The sequence below is a fragment of the Schistocerca serialis genome, chromosome 3, assembly GCF_023864345.2.
Source record: "Schistocerca serialis cubense isolate TAMUIC-IGC-003099 chromosome 3, iqSchSeri2.2, whole genome shotgun sequence".
NCBI classification, from domain to species: Eukaryota; Metazoa; Arthropoda; class Insecta; order Orthoptera; family Acrididae; genus Schistocerca; species Schistocerca serialis.
This window is the reverse complement of record NC_064640.1, coordinates 883449419-883468616: the sequence shown is the minus strand read 5'-3', so window position 1 is coordinate 883468616 and position 19198 is coordinate 883449419. Positions and strand designations below refer to the sequence as shown.

Here is a 19198-nt window from a genome sequence, read left to right as displayed (position 1 = left end):
TTCCCTCCATGTTCGTTCTCTGATACTCCCACAGGAGATCGGACGTATTAGTAAATCCACACTGAAGAAAGTGGATCCATTGCCCAGCTAGGAATCCACACAATCCATAATTTCTCATATCTTGCCTTCATGGTCCTCACGCGAAATGTACGTTGGTGGCAGTAGAATCATTCTACACTTGGCCTCAAATGCGACCTGTAAACTGTATCAATTGCTCATGTACAATGTAATAATTGATGGTGCAGGGCAAAGAGTGGTGTCTCTTTCTTACTGTGTCAGTTACTGGCTGAATTTTTCAGAGTCTATTCATTTGGGCCTCCTGAAGTGGTGCTACAGTCCTACAAAATATATGTTGTAACTCAGGGCTAGGAAGTCGTCTCCGGACATACTGTCACTAATTACACCAAAAGAAATAAACTTTTGCCAGTGCATGTGTAGCCTAGAATATCGTATGCAACACATAATTAAATTAATTTCCAAAAAGAGTTTAATTTTTCCAGCTGTTGCATCTAATGAGTTGCCCTTCTTTGCCAAGCAGTACATGTCTGTGCCCTTTGCAACAGCTTCAAACAATGTTTCACTGAAATATTCGGAGAAATACTGAGCAGGACTCTGAACTGACAAAGGTTTCTGAAATAAAGAGCATGATGCTAAGACAGGCTGTAAACGAGAAGTGGAGTGGATAATTCAAATCACACTTATCTGCTAGTGATCTACTCAAAAATGTAATCTATTTGTGGTGTCTGTGCGTGTAAAATTCGTTTCTCGATAGATCACTGGTATGGATTTTGTTTCCAGACAATTTGTGGTGTTCTGTACCTCACACATTTCATCAGAGATGAAATCATCATTACTTTCATCTTCAAATTGTACAATTTTTTTTGTTGAAGAGGAAGCAAACTCTTCATTTTTGTCTGACGACATTCCACTCAGGTTCAAATCCTCCAACAGAGAATGAATCTGACTGTTTGTTAAACCCGTATATACAAACCACTAATGTACATCAGGACTTATTATTGTATGAAAGCAAGAAGTAAAATGAGCAAAATCAGTTTGTAAGCACATGATCAGTAGAGACTCATGTTACACAAGAACATTAGATTATGATTTTTATCATTAGCTGTTCACTGTATATATAATACCAAACAAACGCCTGCAACTACAGGTTAAAAAAATGTAAATAACAGAAAATATTAGCTACTAATCTGACAAATACATGATACATTTGACTCTATACAGTTTGAACATACCGTCTCCCATCTATTGGCTCCGACCTGAAACAAAAACAAGCAAAGTGTGTATCATGAGACTTCCACTACCACTTCAGGCCAGTTGGAAGCATATCTGGGGAAACATGTCGGCAAACAAAAATAAAACCAAACCCACAGAATTCTGTAGGCTGGTGTGGAAATGGATAAACTTCCTAAATAGTGTTTGATGAAAAGAACGCCTTCCATCCACAGAGTCCCATATGAGCTCATTGAGCATATCCATAGCACACTTGTGTTGATCGAAACTACTGATAACAAATCTCACAGCATGCCTCTTTAAATGGCGTTGATGTCTTCCTTTAATCTCACCTGTTGGGTTCCACAATATTCAAGCAGTACTCAACAATAGATTCCACAAGTGTTCAGTGGAACTAATAACACGAAATGTAGTAAAGACAATGGCGGAGTTTGATTAATACATGATTTTTGGAAAAAAAATTATGAATATCACTTATGGGCCTCTCTTGTTGCCTATTTTTCATTATCTTTCCAAAGCTTAAAGGAAAAATGGAACAAAATTTTGAGATTAATGCACTCGTACTCTCTGTGACTAATCAATCAAGCACTAGCTCAAATGAACATTTAATGATTATGGAAGCATCTGGACACTGCCTTGAAGTAGTTTAGGTCAACTAAATAAGAATATGATCATCCAATGTCTCAATCACAGCCCCTCCACGATCATATTTGTTCAAATGGTTCAAATGGCTCTGAGCACTATGGGACTTAACTTCTGAGGTCATCAGTCCCCTAGAACTTAGAACTACTTAAACCTAACTAACCTAAGGACATCACACACATCCATGCCAGAGGCAGGATTCAAACCTGCGACCGTAGCGGTCGCGCGGTTCCAGACTGTAGGGCCTAGAACCGCTCGGCCACTCCGGCCAGCGATCATATTTCTTCCAGTGGTTTTGTGCTACTACACAGTTTCTCTGTGAGACAATATTTTTTTGAAAAAAGTTACTGGTCAAACAAGTTCCGGACTGTAAAAATCATTTATTCCCTCCTAAATCTTTCTCATCTGATATTTATAAAAAAATATACATGAGAAATGTACAGAATGTGCAGAGATTGTATTCAATCTATATTCTCAGATTATCCTGAAAACTATTACCTCTGTTCCTCTTCTGTAACTTCTTGCTGGCCAAATATTTTGTCTAATTTCTGTATAATTTCATCATCATCTTCATGCACAAGGCTCATTAATATAGCCTTTTCCTGGGTCTGCAACAAGTGTAGAAGAATTAGAATTTAACAAAAATAAAAACTCTATTTTTCATGTGCATCACTTAACAGTGCACATGAGTAAGTGTGAAAAACATGGTATCAAAGTCCTGTGTCAGCAATGAGATATGTGTGTAACTTTACCAGATGTGAAAGTTGGATTGATGTTGACTTTGGAGACCTGAGACACCATACAGGTTGCACTGAAGTTACAGTCCTGTGTTCTTGATGTGTTTTATGGCTTACAATGTAACTAATTTTGAAAGGATAGTAATGAGTCACTTGAAAATCACTACTAAGCTGAAACTGCGGCAGTACAGAAAAGGAAATAAAGTACCAGTCGAATGCTGAATGATTTATCAGTTAGACAATTATACATAACTGTGACTCCTAACTAGGAAAATTATTGATTTTCTAGTATTGTTTTGATGGCGCAGTAACTTGTCAGTGTTTTTAAACACACAAGTAACAGAAGGTTATGGACTGATAAATACACTGCTGGTCACTAAAATTACAACATTTTGAATATGGTACGCAACACACATCAAACTGACATGAAATTCACATCATGGTTGGATATGGAAATGATTACCATTTCAGCACGCTTGCACAAAGTAGGTAGAAGTAATATCATCTACATTCTGTGTACAGGGAAATATTATGGACAGTGTATGTCATTCACACTGTTTATGAGAAGCTCATGTTATGCCTCATTTAAGAAGGACAAACACCTGCTGAGAGTGAGATTGTAAGATTAGTGAAGTAGAAACAGGCTGAACTAATACATAGCTCCCAAACAATTAAGCATGAAATCAAGAGCTAGGAGTGCACACAAAGCTTAAAGAAAGTATAGTTTCAAAGGAAACGGGTCAAAAACCAACAGAAAAAACATGAGAAGGGTAGAGAATTCTTTCAACAATACATAGTGTGATTTACTTAATATGTCTGCAGCAATTATACCTGTAACTTCTACAAATATTATTAAAGAATGAATCTGACTTCTTGCAAAACCCATACTGTTTCTTTCTTCCCCAGGAGCTGGAAATGGAGTTTCTAATCTGATTTTACTCTAGAAATTACATGAATTTTGTAAGTGCTAGACCATGTGAAGTATCTATTTTTGTTTACACCAAAGACGGTTAAAAATGGAATTGAAAGTTGAATGATATCTTATGTGAAACTGACTTTCTACTGTTGTTGTTGTTGTTGTGGTCTTCAGTCCTGAGACTGGTTTGATGCAGCTCTCCATGCTACTCTATTCTGTGCAAGCTTCTTCATCTCCCAGTACCTACTGCAGCCTACATCCTTCTGAATCTGCTTAGTGTATACATCTCTTGGTCTCCCTCTACGATTTTTACCCTCCACGCTGCCCTCCAATACTAAATTGGTGATCCCTCGATGTCTCAGAACATGTCCTACCAACCGATCCCTTCTTCTAGTCAAGTTGTGCCACAAGCTCTTCTTCTCCCCAATTCTATTCAATACCTCCTCATTAGTTATGTGATCTACCCAGCTAATCTTCAACATTCTTCTGTAGAACCACATTTCGAAAGCTTATATTCTCTTCTTGTCCAAACTATTTATCGTCCAAGATTCACGTCCAAGATTCACTTCCATACATGGCTACACTCCATACAAATACTTTAAGAAACGACTTCCTGACATTTAAATCTATACTCGACGTTAACAATTTTTTCTTCTTCAGAAACGCTTTCCTTGCCTTTGCCAGTATACGTTTTACATCCTCTCTACTTCGACCATCATCAGTTATTTTGCTCCCCAAATAGCAAAACTCCTTTACTACTTTAAGTGTCTCATTTCCTAATCTAATTCCCTCAGCATCACCTGACTTAATTCGACTACATTCCATTATCCTCGTTTTGCTTTTGTTGATTTTCATCTTATACCCTCCTTTCAACACACTGTCCATTCCGTTCAACTGCTCTTCCAAGTCCCTTGCTGTCTCTGACAGAATTACAATGTCATCAGCGAACCTCAAAGTTTTTATTTCTTCTCCATGGATTTTAACACATACTCCGAACTTTTCTTTCGTTTCCTTTATTGCTTGCTCAATATACAGATTGAATAACGTCGGGGATAGGCTACAACCCTGTCTCACTCCCTTCCCAACCACTGCTTCCCTTTCATACCCCTCAACTTTTATAACTGCCATCTGTTTTCTGTACAAATTGTAAATAGCCTTTCGCTCCCTGTATTTTACCCCTGCCACCTTCAGAATTTTACTACTACTACTAAACAAAAACTTTTTGTAATAACAACACAGAAAATATTACATATTTATGAAATGAAAATCTGTATAATATGTAAGAAAATATGTAATGTCCTGAAAATACATTATTAAAAATTTAGCATAAGAAAAATAAATTTAACTGAAATCGACTTCTGAATTACACTGTGACCTACTGTATTATCCAATATGCACTTAATCATACCAGAAACATAAAAAGTACATTAAGGAGGTACATTGTGCATTACTTAGTTTTTTACAAGGAGCAGTCAAATGGAAACAAAACAAAATGGAAAAAAATTGCCATAATTGTTAATACTTTTATCCCACTATGAGACAAGATGGTAAGTGCCTCCATGGAAAATGTTTGCAGTTGTTTATGGAGCCATGATTGAATCCAGGTGTGCACCTCTTTGTCCAAAGCAAATCAACTGTCATGAATGTCTGAGTGACTGTCTTCAGGGCACAAAAAATTTGGAAATCACATGGGGAGAGATTGGTGCTGTATGGAGGACATGTAAGGGCTCCCCAATGAAACTTTTGCGGTGTAGTTGAAACAACTTTGGTAACATGTGGACCCACTGTAGAAGTTTCATTGGAAAGCCCTTACACATCCTCCATAAAGTTCCATGTCCATGCTTTTGCTGCCCTGAAGAAAGACATTTGTGGTCATCGATTTGCTTTGGAAGAAGAGTTGCATATCTTAGTACAATAATTCTGCCCCTCCCCCACTCCCAACCCCCTCAAGTGCAGAGAAAAGTTCATACATTTTCAGAATGGGATACGCATCAATCTCTGAAGTTGTCCAATTCTTGAAACAGCATTCATTCCGAGACTAGGTCGGTGGAGTCCTTGATGACAAATCCAAAAGCTGAAAAAGCCTCGAGGCTGAAAAGATTCTCTGTATCCGTGTTGTGAACCACAAGGAAGGCGAGGTGGCATATGACCTGTTTGTATGATTGCACGATCATGATTTGTCCTTCAAGTGTGTTGTTTTGGTTGTTATATACCACCAAGCAGTGAGCTGTGGATTGCAGGGGAGGTGCTCCCAGCTGGAGGTATGTTTGAAAGTTTAACAGAGGTGCATAGGTGCCCATATCGACCTGTAGCTGAACTTGTTTATCTTAAAGAGTGAGTGTCATGAGTAGTTTCTGAGGGGACATGCCTAGGTTGGAGGATTCTGACAAAATCACATTAATGCTCAGTCAGTTCTGACTTGGTGCATGTTGTTTATGTCAAGCATAACAGACTGACGTGAGATGTCCTTCCTTCCAGAATGCCTTACACTGCACCCACTTAGTAGGTCAGTCATCTCTGACCCGTTTTCAAAAACATTTTTGGCATGACAGAAACAAGTGCCAGTTGGGGAGTCTAGACTGCTTTCCTTTTTTAAGAAACTGAGTCAGAGGGCAGCAGTGTTTGCTCTTTATGGTTTGCTAGGTCAAATTCCTCTTCCAGGTTCGAAGCGATGGTCACCACCTTGCCCCCAAAATCTGACCGACGGCTCGTGCCTTGGGCTAACTGTAGAATGTCTTCCAAAGAAGGGTCTTCAAATTGTAGAGCTTTCTGATGCACTTCCTTATTCGGAGCCCCCCAAATAACTGTGTTCTAAACCATGATTTCAGCATACAATTCCTTATGTACAGGAATCACAAAACGGCATTTCCTACTGAGCCCTGCAGTTCAGCTGTCGAGGAGCAATATGGTTGGTTAGATTGTTTACAACACTGACAAAACTCCACATGGAATGCAATGACATGGCAGTGGTGACAAAAATTGGTACATAACAAGGAACACAAATTTATCAAAGGTCATGTGCGCTGCTTCCGTGAGAGGGGTCAATTTGCACAGAAAAAGGGATTTGACCACAGCTGGGTCCATTGCCTGGAACACAGCAAAATGCTGTTGGAGACATTTCTCATATGCCTTCCACTGCTCTGCTGGCTGGTCGTATGGTGAGAACAGTAATGAACTCGCAGCTGACTCCCAAGAGAGTAGTTTGGACAACAAGGCCTCTTGCCATTTGTGTCTCTTACTGCAAGGCTTCCAGCCATTTCTGTCCCTCTAACTGCTGTTGAAGAAATTTTTGGAGCACGACTTCCATCAACACATCAAGCAAGGTACCCTGAGGCAGAGGGTCCATTAGTTGCGAAACAAATATGAAAAATGCTCACAATAATTGCCGATTATGTTGCAACTCACAACATAAAATCACACCGTCACTGCTGGAACAAGTGGATTTTTTTATCATTAGTATAAGGTTGAAAAAATGAGTACAATGTTCAGTGTGCCACAAGGCAAGAACAGTTACAAACAGTTCAGTGATGAAATGAATTGCACATAGAACCAGAGCTGAATGAGAGTGAGCACCGTGTGGCGGTTGCCTACAAAGATGCGTGTGGGAGGTGCCACTACATGCACCCACGCAGTCACCATGCGCTGTCACTCATCTGCCCTGTCTCCACCTACCAGCTGCCTGATGCCTAGGTGGTAGTCCAGTGAGCCACCACACTTTGATTATAGCATGTAACCTTCCTAACAACTTTGGTAACACATATAATTTTTTTTACAGAATGGCCTAGGAAAAGTTACTTTTGTAAGAGACACCATTCATAAACAATTTATTTAGGTCAGCCAATTTGCATGGATGTTGTCAGCCTTGTCTCCATCTGTCCCAAAGATTTTCATTGGGTAATATTATAGTCCAGTCAAGATATGTCATTTCTTCAAAGTGTTCCTAGAGTCAAACTGTCACAGTTTTAGCCTGGTTCATATAGCATTTGCGTCTAAAAAGATAGACTGATAGGTTTTATTTGTTTATTTAATTTTTATTCAGATGGATCTGTGTGCCAGTGACATAAGATCAGTAAAGATAGCATAATAGATCCAGAATTATTTACAAAGAAAAATACATTGTTCAACAATGAAATTCCATAATTAAAATAATAATGGACAACCTATGTAAACCAATTCAGCAAAGTAGCCTCTTAAATTCAGATACCAAGAGCAAATCATCAAACCATCAGGGTTAAATCACAAGCAGACAGAGTGTTACTCTCTAAAATTACAGAAGCCTACAGAAGCACATGGAACAGATATAATAAAAATCAGTATCATGCAAGGAAAAACTAATACGTTAAAACACAATAATCAAACCACAAGCAGTATATGCACCCCCTACCCTAGTTAATTGGAGACAGATCACTAATCAAGACACACAAAAAAGCAAGATAGAAAAATTCTGAGGGAAGAATTTGGTCCAGTCTGAATACGTAGAATCTGAATGAAAAAGAAATCTCAGGAATTATAATACCATACTGAAAAAATCCCCAACATTTTCAGGAAGAAATGATTACAATTTTTCTGTCACATTCACAGAATTAATTGTACCAGGCTGACTAAAGGAATTCTCAGTATTGTTATCTCAATGAAAATTAAGAATCTCTGTCGCTTGAAACGCAAGAGATCTTTAGTAACTTGGCATCATAGGTGATACAGTTCTGGAAAGATTTGTATTCGTCAAGAATTATCAATATGCAAACAAATCGAGACCCATCAGAATCTGGACAGAAGAACGAAAGAAGATGAAGAGGGTTTGGGAACAGAAGAGAACAAAGTCATCAGTTAAGGGGAGGATTACTATCTTTGGCACGAAAAAAGCATGTTCTTTGAGAATTTTTGTCTCGGGATGTGTGATAGATATCAGTGTCAAATTTGCTCAAAATGTTTATTGATATTTCCTCTACAAACTAGAATTTTTTCAACTGGAAATGTCGAAGAGCAAAGGCAGAAGTGCTGTCGGAACGAAACAAAATTTCGACGTAGACCTCCACGCGCGGTACGCCACAGATCAGCCGGCCCGTCTGGAATAAAAATTGAGATGACGTTAGCGGAGTATATAAAATTCTTTTGGCGTTGTACCTCGTTTAAGTTATTTGGACCACAGGAAACAAAATGGCGCCCATTTTTTTAAAAAAATAGGGTTTTTTTCATCGATTTTTCGACTTCGTTGGCCAAGTAAAAATATTTATAGTTGATGGATCGGAATAAACATGGTAAAACTCCTAGACAATTTAGTTAGCTTCGTCGGAAACAAAGAATCATGACAATCGGTTTAGTAGATTTGAAGTTACTATACCGTGGGATAAAAAAAAGTCATTTTGAGAAAAACGCGTTTGAAGTTTTGACTAAATATAAATGCAATATTATGCAACTTACATTCAATAAGCTATTCCGGGTCCATAAACTAATCCTTCCTCTTACTCACAGAGGGCGTTCTGCTTTATCTGATCCATCCTGCACTGCTCCAGAGCCTTTCATACGGCCGGTAACAAGCGGTTTTCGGCCACTTGAATCCGGTTGTCATCCGAATGCTTGGCAAACTGTGTCGAATAGAGTCCCAGGGTGACGTCCATCGTTGTCATGGTCTTCATAATTGCTGAATACCCTTCGTTGAAGCTGCTCACTGCCAAGAAAGTCGCAATCTCCACAGTCTTCACACCAGAATGCAAATGCTTGGGGGCTAATTTCCAAACACACACGCAATTTTGTGTGTTTCCTCCCAAGCACCAGTACAAAAATTCGTCCTCCAAAAGAAAAAAACTGGTGGAGGAAAAGGCCAATTTCATGCAGGTGCATTTTTCTGTTCAACTGTGAATAACAAACATTTCCGTTCCGTATTCAGACAACCCGTTTCAGGGGTGGATTCTAAACACTTTGATGGATCCAAAAATACAATTTTTTAAAAAAATCAATTTTTTTAACCAAAAGATAGTAAACCTCCCCTTAAATATGTGAAATTACATTCCCTATTTGGGCATAGCGATGAAAAAAAGTAGGATTGGCAAATGGCATAGGATGTTAAAAAAACAAGGGTTCTGTTTAAAATCATTGGGCACCGGCACTAAATAGAACCGAGTGGTAATAGACTGCTAAGCATTTGTGAATGAAATACCGATGATGACAGAACACATTGATGTTCTGAAGGACACGGATAAACAAAAAGGATTACAGATATCCTACTTGTAGATCTTCATTCACACTCCTCAATCCACCTTTGGGTGTGTGTGGTGGAGTACATTTCTGGTACCTCAATCATAGCCCTCTTTCCTGTTCCATTTTCAAATGGCCTGTGGGAAGAATGGTTGTCAATAAGCCTCTGTATGAGCTCTAATTTGTCAGATTTTTTTCATCATTGTCGTCATTTTGTGACACGTGTGTGGGAGGAAGTTATGTTATGTCCAAATCTTCTTGGAACATATAGTCTCAGAATTTTAACAGTAAACTCCTCCATGTTGTTGACTGCTTAGATACTCTATAATTAATTTACAGGTGGTATTGCAAGGCAAAAATATTTACCTACCTTGCTTAGTATTTCTTATAGCACCTATAGTTACTCCTTGTAGAACCTATAGTCATAGATGCTCTAACAGCTTTTGAAAAGACAAAAGTAACATAGACATCAGAGGTACCACAAACCAAATGGGACACCAGGTATGGAGCAATCAATTATGTAAATTTGTGATAAGGACTATGGGACCAATGCAACCAATTATGTCACAAAATCTTAACATGTTGGTGAATGGGTCTAGCTGAATTGACTTGATACACAGTCTTTAACAGCAAGAGCCAAGAAAGTAAAAATAAAATTTCCCCACTATAACACTGCCACCTCGGCAGGCACTGAAGGCCTTCTCTTATCAGAAAAAAAATTATTTGTTGAATTAGAATCAAAACAGGAAGATTTATCATAGTATTCTTCATCCATATGACAAAATTGGTGTACATCAGCAAAATAAGCAGATTGTACACTCCAGAATATAAAACAGAGCACACAAACAGTACTCACTTGTAAAGTCATATAAGACCCAGATAACACTAACAGATGTTTATTGCATCCTGTATCCATGGACAATAACAGAGGAATGTGTCCTCATTTGTTTACTGCATTCTATGGGTTGTTCGTAATAACAAAGAGCTTGCAGTAGAAATCATGTTTCACAGTAATCAAGATAAACAAGTGCTCAAATCTCTTAACATATGCATTCTGGAGCCCATGTTTACTGGCAATTTTTGTGTTGTTTTGGTACATACTACCCCCTCTCGAAGCATGGAATACTTTTTTTTAATAACCTGTATATGCAAAATTGGAATTTTACAAAATATATTACACGAATTGTACATGAGGAGTCATGGGACAGTACTTGAGATGCTAAAGCTGTCTTTACAGCTTTGATTTGGGGAAAAATGTTCCTTCTTAATTAAATAAAAATAATGAAAGAATGGTCATATGACTAGAAACATTTGCAGCTTCTTCAGAGCAGCTATGAAGACTTTGGGACTTTCTAGGTAGACAATTACCATCTGGTGTGAAAAGAACAAGCAAACACAGTGTCAAATACAGGATATTCAGGAGAAAAACTGAGCCACTGCAGGTCCAAAGCTGGGACCCCATTACACAAGAGATGAGGAAGGCAGAGGGAGAGAAGTACCAGCATCATTTTAAAAAATACTAAAAATAGAACTGTGTCCATCTGGTTCCACATGGTAGCACCCACTAAGGGAAAACTAGCACTCACTAAGGGAAAATAGGCCAAAAATCATAACAACAGAAAAGAATAATGTCTCAACAGTACTATGTGCTGAAGAGTCACGGAAGCAGGTTCCCAAAAAGACACCTTGGACAAATCTTGGGGCTCAAGGTAGTAGACTTACCCTTTAAAGGACACTGGTAATGTTCTCTCAATATTTCATATTATCAGAAGTCACAAACAGAAAATAAACTGGACTGATCCATTGGTAATAGGCCAAGATTAAACAAGGATGTGTATCTTGATATTTCTGAAACCTTAAATTTGGCTACATGGAGTGCTGGCTCCCTCTCCTCGTAAGCAACAGAACTATGCAGAAATGTGAAGAAGGAAAAGAATTGACATTAAGTGAAAAGAAGCTCAAAGGAGCAATGAACTTAGAATGTTACTCATTATACAGTGGAGTGCCACAGATCACAAGAGCTCGCTCTGTGGACAATAACAGAGGAATATGTCCTCGTTTGTTTACTACATTTTCTCAGTCATTTGTAATAACAAAGAGCTTGCAATAGAAAAATGTTTCACATTAACAAAGATGAACAAGTGCTCAAACATCTCAATGTAAGCAATCTACAGCCCATGTTTACTGGCAATTTTTGTGTTGTTTTGGTAAAAACTGCCCCCTCTCAAAATTTGGAATACTTTTTTCTAACAACCTATATAATCAAAAACAGAATTTTTCAAAATATATTATACGAATCGTACATGAGGAATCATGGGACAAATTTTTAGTCTAATAGAGAATGATGTATGTAAACAATAAACGGCGACACATAAAATAATGAATCACTTCAAAGAAGAAGAAAAGGAAACAGTTAAACCTAAATTTAATACTGGTGGTCCATTGAATTGAGTATTATGAAATTTTATAGTTTGATAAAAACATTCTGGAAGAAACAGATTCAAAACCAGTAGAAAAAAGTGTCACTGACATAACAATTACAAAACTATAAAATAAACTTAAGACCATGGGAAACTGAAATGCATGTGTTTTGCATATAATAAAAACAGAACTACTGAAATAGGAGTGTCGCACTTATTTAATATGCGCTGGCAACACTGCAAAATTCCTGATGACTGGAGAAAAGCTCTGGTATTATTTGGAAACCCTATAATTGTCTCTCACTCCAACACATAAGTCTGAAATTTGGCTCAAAGAAGCCTACAATCTTCCTCTGTAATGGTGCAAAAGCGTGGCACCCCGCAACGTCACCCTAGGTCTTGGTGATGCTTCAAACAATAAGGTCTCCTTAACAAATGCAAAAAAAGGGCACATCTCAGAAGTTCATGAGAGCTATAAGATGGGTTAATGATGTCTCATTTACACTAAATTTCACCACAATTCTGCCTAGTGCCACCATGCACATGTAACAGCACAGGAAGGTCATCACACCTCCTCTTACCCACATTTCATCACTTTTGTTGATGACTCAGCAATGGAGGTTAGAACTGTGACAACCAGAGTTGATATCATACAGTTTCCTCATGGGTGGCCAAGGAAAAATCTGAGACACACCACCACTCAGAATCACCAGGGAAAGGCCTCAGATGGTGGCATAGAGTGCATCAGTGAAATCATCCCTTCACTTCAGGCATTCTCACACATTTTGCAGTCAAAAACAACAGTTCACAGTGCAATGAGCAACAGGATGGCATTCCTCAAAAAATTTGACGCTGTTGCCATCCCCTGGGCATTTCAACCTTATTTTAAGGACATCACTGGACTGCAACCCTCTTGAATGTGATCTGACCCCTTTGGAGTGTAGTGTAACCACAATTTTTGCTCTGCTGTGCAGCTTGGGATCACTATGGACCATTAAAAACCATTCAACGAAATATGAATGTGATCTGAAGCAACAAAGGGTTCATATGCTTTTTCATTCTTCCTTTTTTTTGTGCCCTCCTATGATGTGTCACAGGGGAGAGAAACATTATGATGTGCATGAATAAAATGGCAAAGAGCCCTCGAAGCCCCACCCCTAGCTTGGCAACACCCTCCATGCCAGTGATGCACCTTAGTTGAGCATATTACAAATGTATCTGTCAGAAACTTTGACACACATTCAGCCTCATGGCTGCTCTAATGCCTGAGGGTTAGGCAACCCCTTCAGCATCACTCAGGTGGTGTTTTCCTGCCTTCAGGTGCTAGAGCAGCTGCAAGGCAGAATGTGTGTCCAAGTTCCTGACAGGTGTTTAACTAAGTTGCATGGGTGGCACTGAGGAACCCTCTGCCATTTTATTCACACACATCTTAATGTTACACCAACACATGATCTCACCATAGTAGGGATTGAAAAAGGAGGAATGAAAAAGCATAAAAATATATTTCTGTTTCAGTCACATTCCAATTTCATTGAATGGTTTTCAACAGTCTCTATCGGTTCCACCCAGTAAAAATAAAGTTGCACTTCACTTCAATGTGGTCCCATCACATTCAGTGGGGTTGTAATGCACAATGTCCTTAGAGCAGCATTGAAACTTCCTGCAGGTAGCAGCAGAATCGAACATTGGCAAGAACATTGTGTTCTCACTTATTCCACTGCAAAATGTCGTTTTCAACTGCAAAATGTGTGGGAACCAACGATCTATGGAAAGAGGTGTTTTCATTGACATACTAAATGTCCCATGGCCTTTTGCTGTTGATTCCAAGAGGCCGTGTGTCTGAAATTTTTCCTCAGCCACCCACTGCTGGGTGTCACAGTTCTGACCTCCATTGCTAAGGTGACAAAAAGAGTGGTAAAATGTGGGTAAGATGGGGTGTGACAACCTTCCCATGATGTGGTATGTGCATGGTGGCATGGGCAGAATTGGGGTGATTGTTGGTGCCACTGTGACACCATTAAACCACCTTACAGCTAATTGTAGGCATCTTTGAGCCAAATTTCAAACTTATGCATTGCAATGGGAGACAATTACGGGGTTTTGAAAATGTGATATAAATGACAACTAACTACAAACTACAGACACAACATATGATGAATATGAATAACTAATTAATATGGAATGGAACACCCTGGTGGGTTGCAAATAATTCAAGGGGTAAAGCAAACAGCTTACTGAATAGTATAGGTATGGACTCATCTAAAGGCACATGGGACTGAGGCCTTGTGAGTACGTACACACACACACACACACACACACACACACACACACACACACATCTACCTGTATTGCATAGCTGATTAAACTGTGTTGTAAATGCAATTCTGCAGCTCGACTAGAGTGAGTGTTGCATCTGGCTGATGGGGGAGGAGAAAAAGAAGATAGGAGTGGGAGGGAAGGTTGGGGAAGGTGGTTGATGGCTGGGAGGGAGAGATATCAAGTGCACAGAATAAGAATGCGGTTCCAGTGAGTTCATGCAGTGCACAATGATGATGACGTGGAGTAATGGATTGGGAGGGGAGAGACTAAAGGAAGAGTGACTGGAGGGAAGAGAGTGTGGGTGCAAGATGAGTAAAGTTAGGGTCCTGGGTCAGAGATGGAGGTGTGTGAGGGACAGAAAGCTAGTGAAACTGAGACCCGGAGGATTACAGGATAGTAGAGTGTTGTCCTTGTAACGCCTGCTGTGGACAATTCTGTATTCTGAGATAAAAGCAGCCATGTTCACATAGCTGCACCTATAATTTCCTGGTCTGATGAGTGCTCAACACCCAATCACACCTCTACTTGCCCACTTAATCATTCTATCTAAATTGCATAGAAAATGCGTACGACTATTTAGAACATCAGAGGAAATGTAGCGATCAACATTCCAGCAAAATGGTAGCTCTACAGTATCTAATCTTCAATGAATGGTTTCAGCTGGATGTGGCATACCTCATGTGGACTCTCTTCCTCATCAAACTGAGGCTATTAGCAAGACTAAAGGTGGTGTTAAATAGCGTTAATGTCTCCTGGAAATGACAAATTTTTTTGTCCATTGTGCACTGAACTTTCCACAATAGCAGCTAGTCTTCTTAGTCCCAGAGGTCTGGTATTTTTACTATCACTAGTTATGCTACCACAGTAGGAGAGCTAACTGTTGGTGTATACAGAACTGTGTGTGAGAAAATGAATGTACTGGTTTTTATTCCAAAGTAAGAGTTCGTTTACTTCTATAAATCAGGTGTTCTTTCTTTCTAGAATACAAACTGGTAGATTATTCAGTTACTGACCTCATTCTGTAACAAAATATGCTTTTAACACATGCTAGCTAAACTGCTTTCAAGTTATGCCCTTCAGTTGAAGGCAGGTCATAGTGTATCAAAACAAGAAGTAGCATTAGTATGGTATCTTGAAAAATGCTCAGTGTTACTGCATGGCGCCTCAAATCTCCCCTCCCACACCCGTCATTCCAACCACCTAAATTTGAGTTCAAATTCATTTCCTGTTATGTAGTAGTGTAGATCTATTTACTCCAACCCACTTCCTACCTAATTATAAAACAAATGGGATGTCTTATCTCCAATTCCATAATGCAATGATTCATTTAACAGTTAACAGTCTTTGGTAAGTTCCCAAACATAATCTGTGTCTACAGTTTTTTATCGTTGCGTTCCTCTATTCTATGCAGGGTAGAATACATTGCAAGGTCATGAGATAACTCATTTTCAAAACAAATCAATGTATCTGTTAATATTTATTTACACTATCCAGATGAGGGAAATCAAGTCCTTTGACACATCTAATTAAGCAGATTAATAGGTGCTGCTGAGAAGAATAGGCAACTACTCTATTGTGCATTGCCTTTTGCAAAATTCTTACAGTAAATGTAAAGATAATAAGCAAGTAAAAAACCTTGGTTGCCCAGCAGCTCAATGAAGCTCTTCCAATTAAATACAGGGCTATTACAAATGATTGAAGCGATTTCATCAATTCACTGTAGCTCCATTCATAGGCATATGGTCACGACACACTATAGATACGTAGAAAAACTCATAAAGTTTTGTTCGGCTGATGCCGCACTTCAGGTTTCTGCTGCCAGAGCGCTCGAGAGTGCAGTGAGACAAAATGGCGACAGGAGCCGAGAAAGCGTATGTCGTGCTTGAAATGCACTCACATCAGTCAGTCATAACAGTGCAACGACACTTCAGGACGAAGTTCAACAAAGATCCACCAACTGCTAACTCCATTCGGGGATGGTATGTGCAGTTTAAAGCTTCTGGATGCCTCTGTAAGGGGAAATCAACCTGCAGTGAGCGAAGAAACGGTTGAACGCGTGCGGGCAAGTTTCACGCGTAGCCCGCGGAAGTCGACGAATAAAGCAAGCACGGAGCTAAACGTACCACAGCCGACGGTTTGGAAAATCTTATGGAAAAGGCTAAAGCAGAAGCCTTACCGTTTACAATTGCTACAAGCCCTGACACCCGATGACAAAGTCAAATGCTTTGAATTTTCGGCGTGGTTGCAACAGCTCACGGAAGAGGATGCGTTCAGTGCGAAACTTGTTTTCACTGATGAAGCAACATTTTTTCTTAATGGTGAAGTGAACAGACACAATGTGCGAATCTGGGCGGTAGAGAATCCTCACGCATTCGTGCAGCAAATTCGTAATTCACCAAAAGTTAACGTGTTTTGTGCAATCTCACGGTTTAAAGTTTACGGCCCCTTTTTCTTCTGCGAAAAAAACGTTACAGGACACATGTATCTGGACATGCTGGAAAATTGGCTCATGCCACAACTGGAAACCAACAGCACAGACTTCATCTTTCAACAGGATGGTGCTCCATCGCACTTCCATCATGATGTTCGGCATTTCTTAAACAGGAGATTGGAAAACCGATGGATCGGTCGTGGTGGAGATCATATCAGCAATTCATGTCATGGCCTCCACACTCTCCCGACTTAACCCCATGCGATTTCTTTCTGTGGGGTTATGTGAAAGATTCAGTGTTTAAACCTCCTCTACCAAGAAACGTGCCAGAACTGCGAGCTCGCATCAACGATGCTTTCGAACTCATTGATGAGGACATGCTGCGCCGAGTGTGGGAGGAACTTGATTATCGCCTTGATGTCTGCCGAATCACTAAAGGGGCACATATCGAACATTTGTGAATGCCTAAAAAAACTTTTTGAGTTTTTGTATGTGTGTGCAAAGCATTGTGAAAATATCTCAAATAATAAAGTTATTGTAGAGCTGTGAAATCGCTTCAGTCATTTGTAATAACCCTGTATATGTCTCATACTAACCAAATGACTCTTTCCTGTTAAATAAAACACCCCAAAACATTACAGAACATCCGTCAATAGAGGCAATATGATATGTGATTGACATGTTGCAATACGGATCACGTGACGTGATGGTTGTCCACATGCGACGCTCATGTTCCTGCAGGAGCGATACGACAAGCAACAAGACACAGCAGGCGGCAGTAGCCTCACATGTGACATGCCTCTCTCAGCCTCGTGGACAAATTCCAAATACTTCGCATATTTACTCAAGACCAGAAAGAGGAATGGCTCTCCTTCCAGAATTAAAAACTATTTCAATATGGTAGCTACATATGATACACAGCATTGAATGACCTAAATGCACCAAACATAAACTGGTCACTGACTACATTTTTCACTTTTCAAAATGTCCGCTGTTTTACTTAATTCCAAAGTATCGCAATAACTATGGGCAATAGCAAAAAGAAAACCAGTTGATTATCAAGCTGTGATACCAGACTATAAGGTGCACAAAGTCATTTTTTTTTACCACAGTTTCCTTATCATCGAATCAGAAAGACGGCACAGTAGACAATATGTGTGAATCCCAAAATAGTTGATTTCAATTTTTTTACATGAAAAGTAAATGTTTCACTGAGATATAACTACAGAGACAGATGTGGCATTGATTGTTTCATCTACATAAAACATATTTTAGGCACATCAGATGACTTGAAATTTCTCTCTGTGTGTATCTTATGGTACAGTGTCATGGAGTAACCACAACGTACAGTTGCACCGGGCAATACGACAGATAATTGTATCATGTTGTGTCACTGTCATCCTGGTAGGAACCAGTAAAGTTCCTTCAGCTACATTTCTATGCACTCCACCAATGCGAGTTGCTTCTGCATTGCATTGCATGTGGCACTGTGTATCATATCGCACATATACCACCTCAATACGAACTGCGCCTACCGGTCTGTCGCATGCCCCTTTCCTCCGAATTCCCAGTCTACACAATTCTCTGCCTAGTCTTAATTCTGAGCTGACTCACAAATGACTCACACTGATGAGCTTGTACGAAAGCGATTTTCAGCCATGATCCTCCAGGTTCCCATTTGTCACTTTCATTTTTATATAGTACTTCTAACCTGAATTTCTTCTAAACTGGGACTACTGCTGCTGCTGATGGTAAGCCTATATTTCAGAACACTTCGTTCACAGTTCTTTTTTGACTCATTTGACATGAGGAGTATGTTTGACGTGTCTTACTTATGAAAACAGATGATCTACCTCATTCCATGGAACCTGTACACACCCGGTATTGCTATAAGCTTAGATGACACACATGACTTAACTCTTTATTGAGCAAGCTTAAGCTAAGAAGTGTCATCAATAGAAGAAATATAAACACATATTCTTTCCTTGATGGTTTATGAGACACATCAACTTGAATCTACCTTTAATGGGAATGAAGCAAGTGATAATGGCAAATTAGCACATAGTTATTTGAAATAAAACACGAACGTTTTTCTTCACAGACCAAACTAGTAATCTGGCTGTTTAAACATTGAAATCGAAGTTATGAAAACTTTGACAAATTTCTGAACTTTTCTGCACATTTTCAATTTAACATTCCCTCCTGAAATCTGTCTCAATAACATTACCTGTTTTTAAAATATTGTAAATTATCACATTATATAATCCACTGTTGGTACTTGACAAGTCTC

The 19198-nt window shown here is 39.2% G+C and overlaps 1 protein-coding gene across 1 annotated transcript in view; it reads right to left on the bottom strand.

The window, feature by feature from the left end:
* The window catches only part of LOC126471296 (uncharacterized), a 172406-nt gene that overhangs the window by 95971 nt on the left and 57237 nt on the right, over positions 1-19198 (bottom strand). The window contains exons 7-10 of the mRNA XM_050099416.1: positions 2389-2498; positions 1251-1274; positions 820-964; positions 542-660 (exon numbers count right to left, since the gene is read on the bottom strand). Of these exons, the coding sequence (XP_049955373.1) occupies positions 542-660; positions 820-964; positions 1251-1274; positions 2389-2498 (398 nt within the window). The remainder of the gene's footprint in view (positions 1-541; positions 661-819; positions 965-1250; positions 1275-2388; positions 2499-19198) is intronic.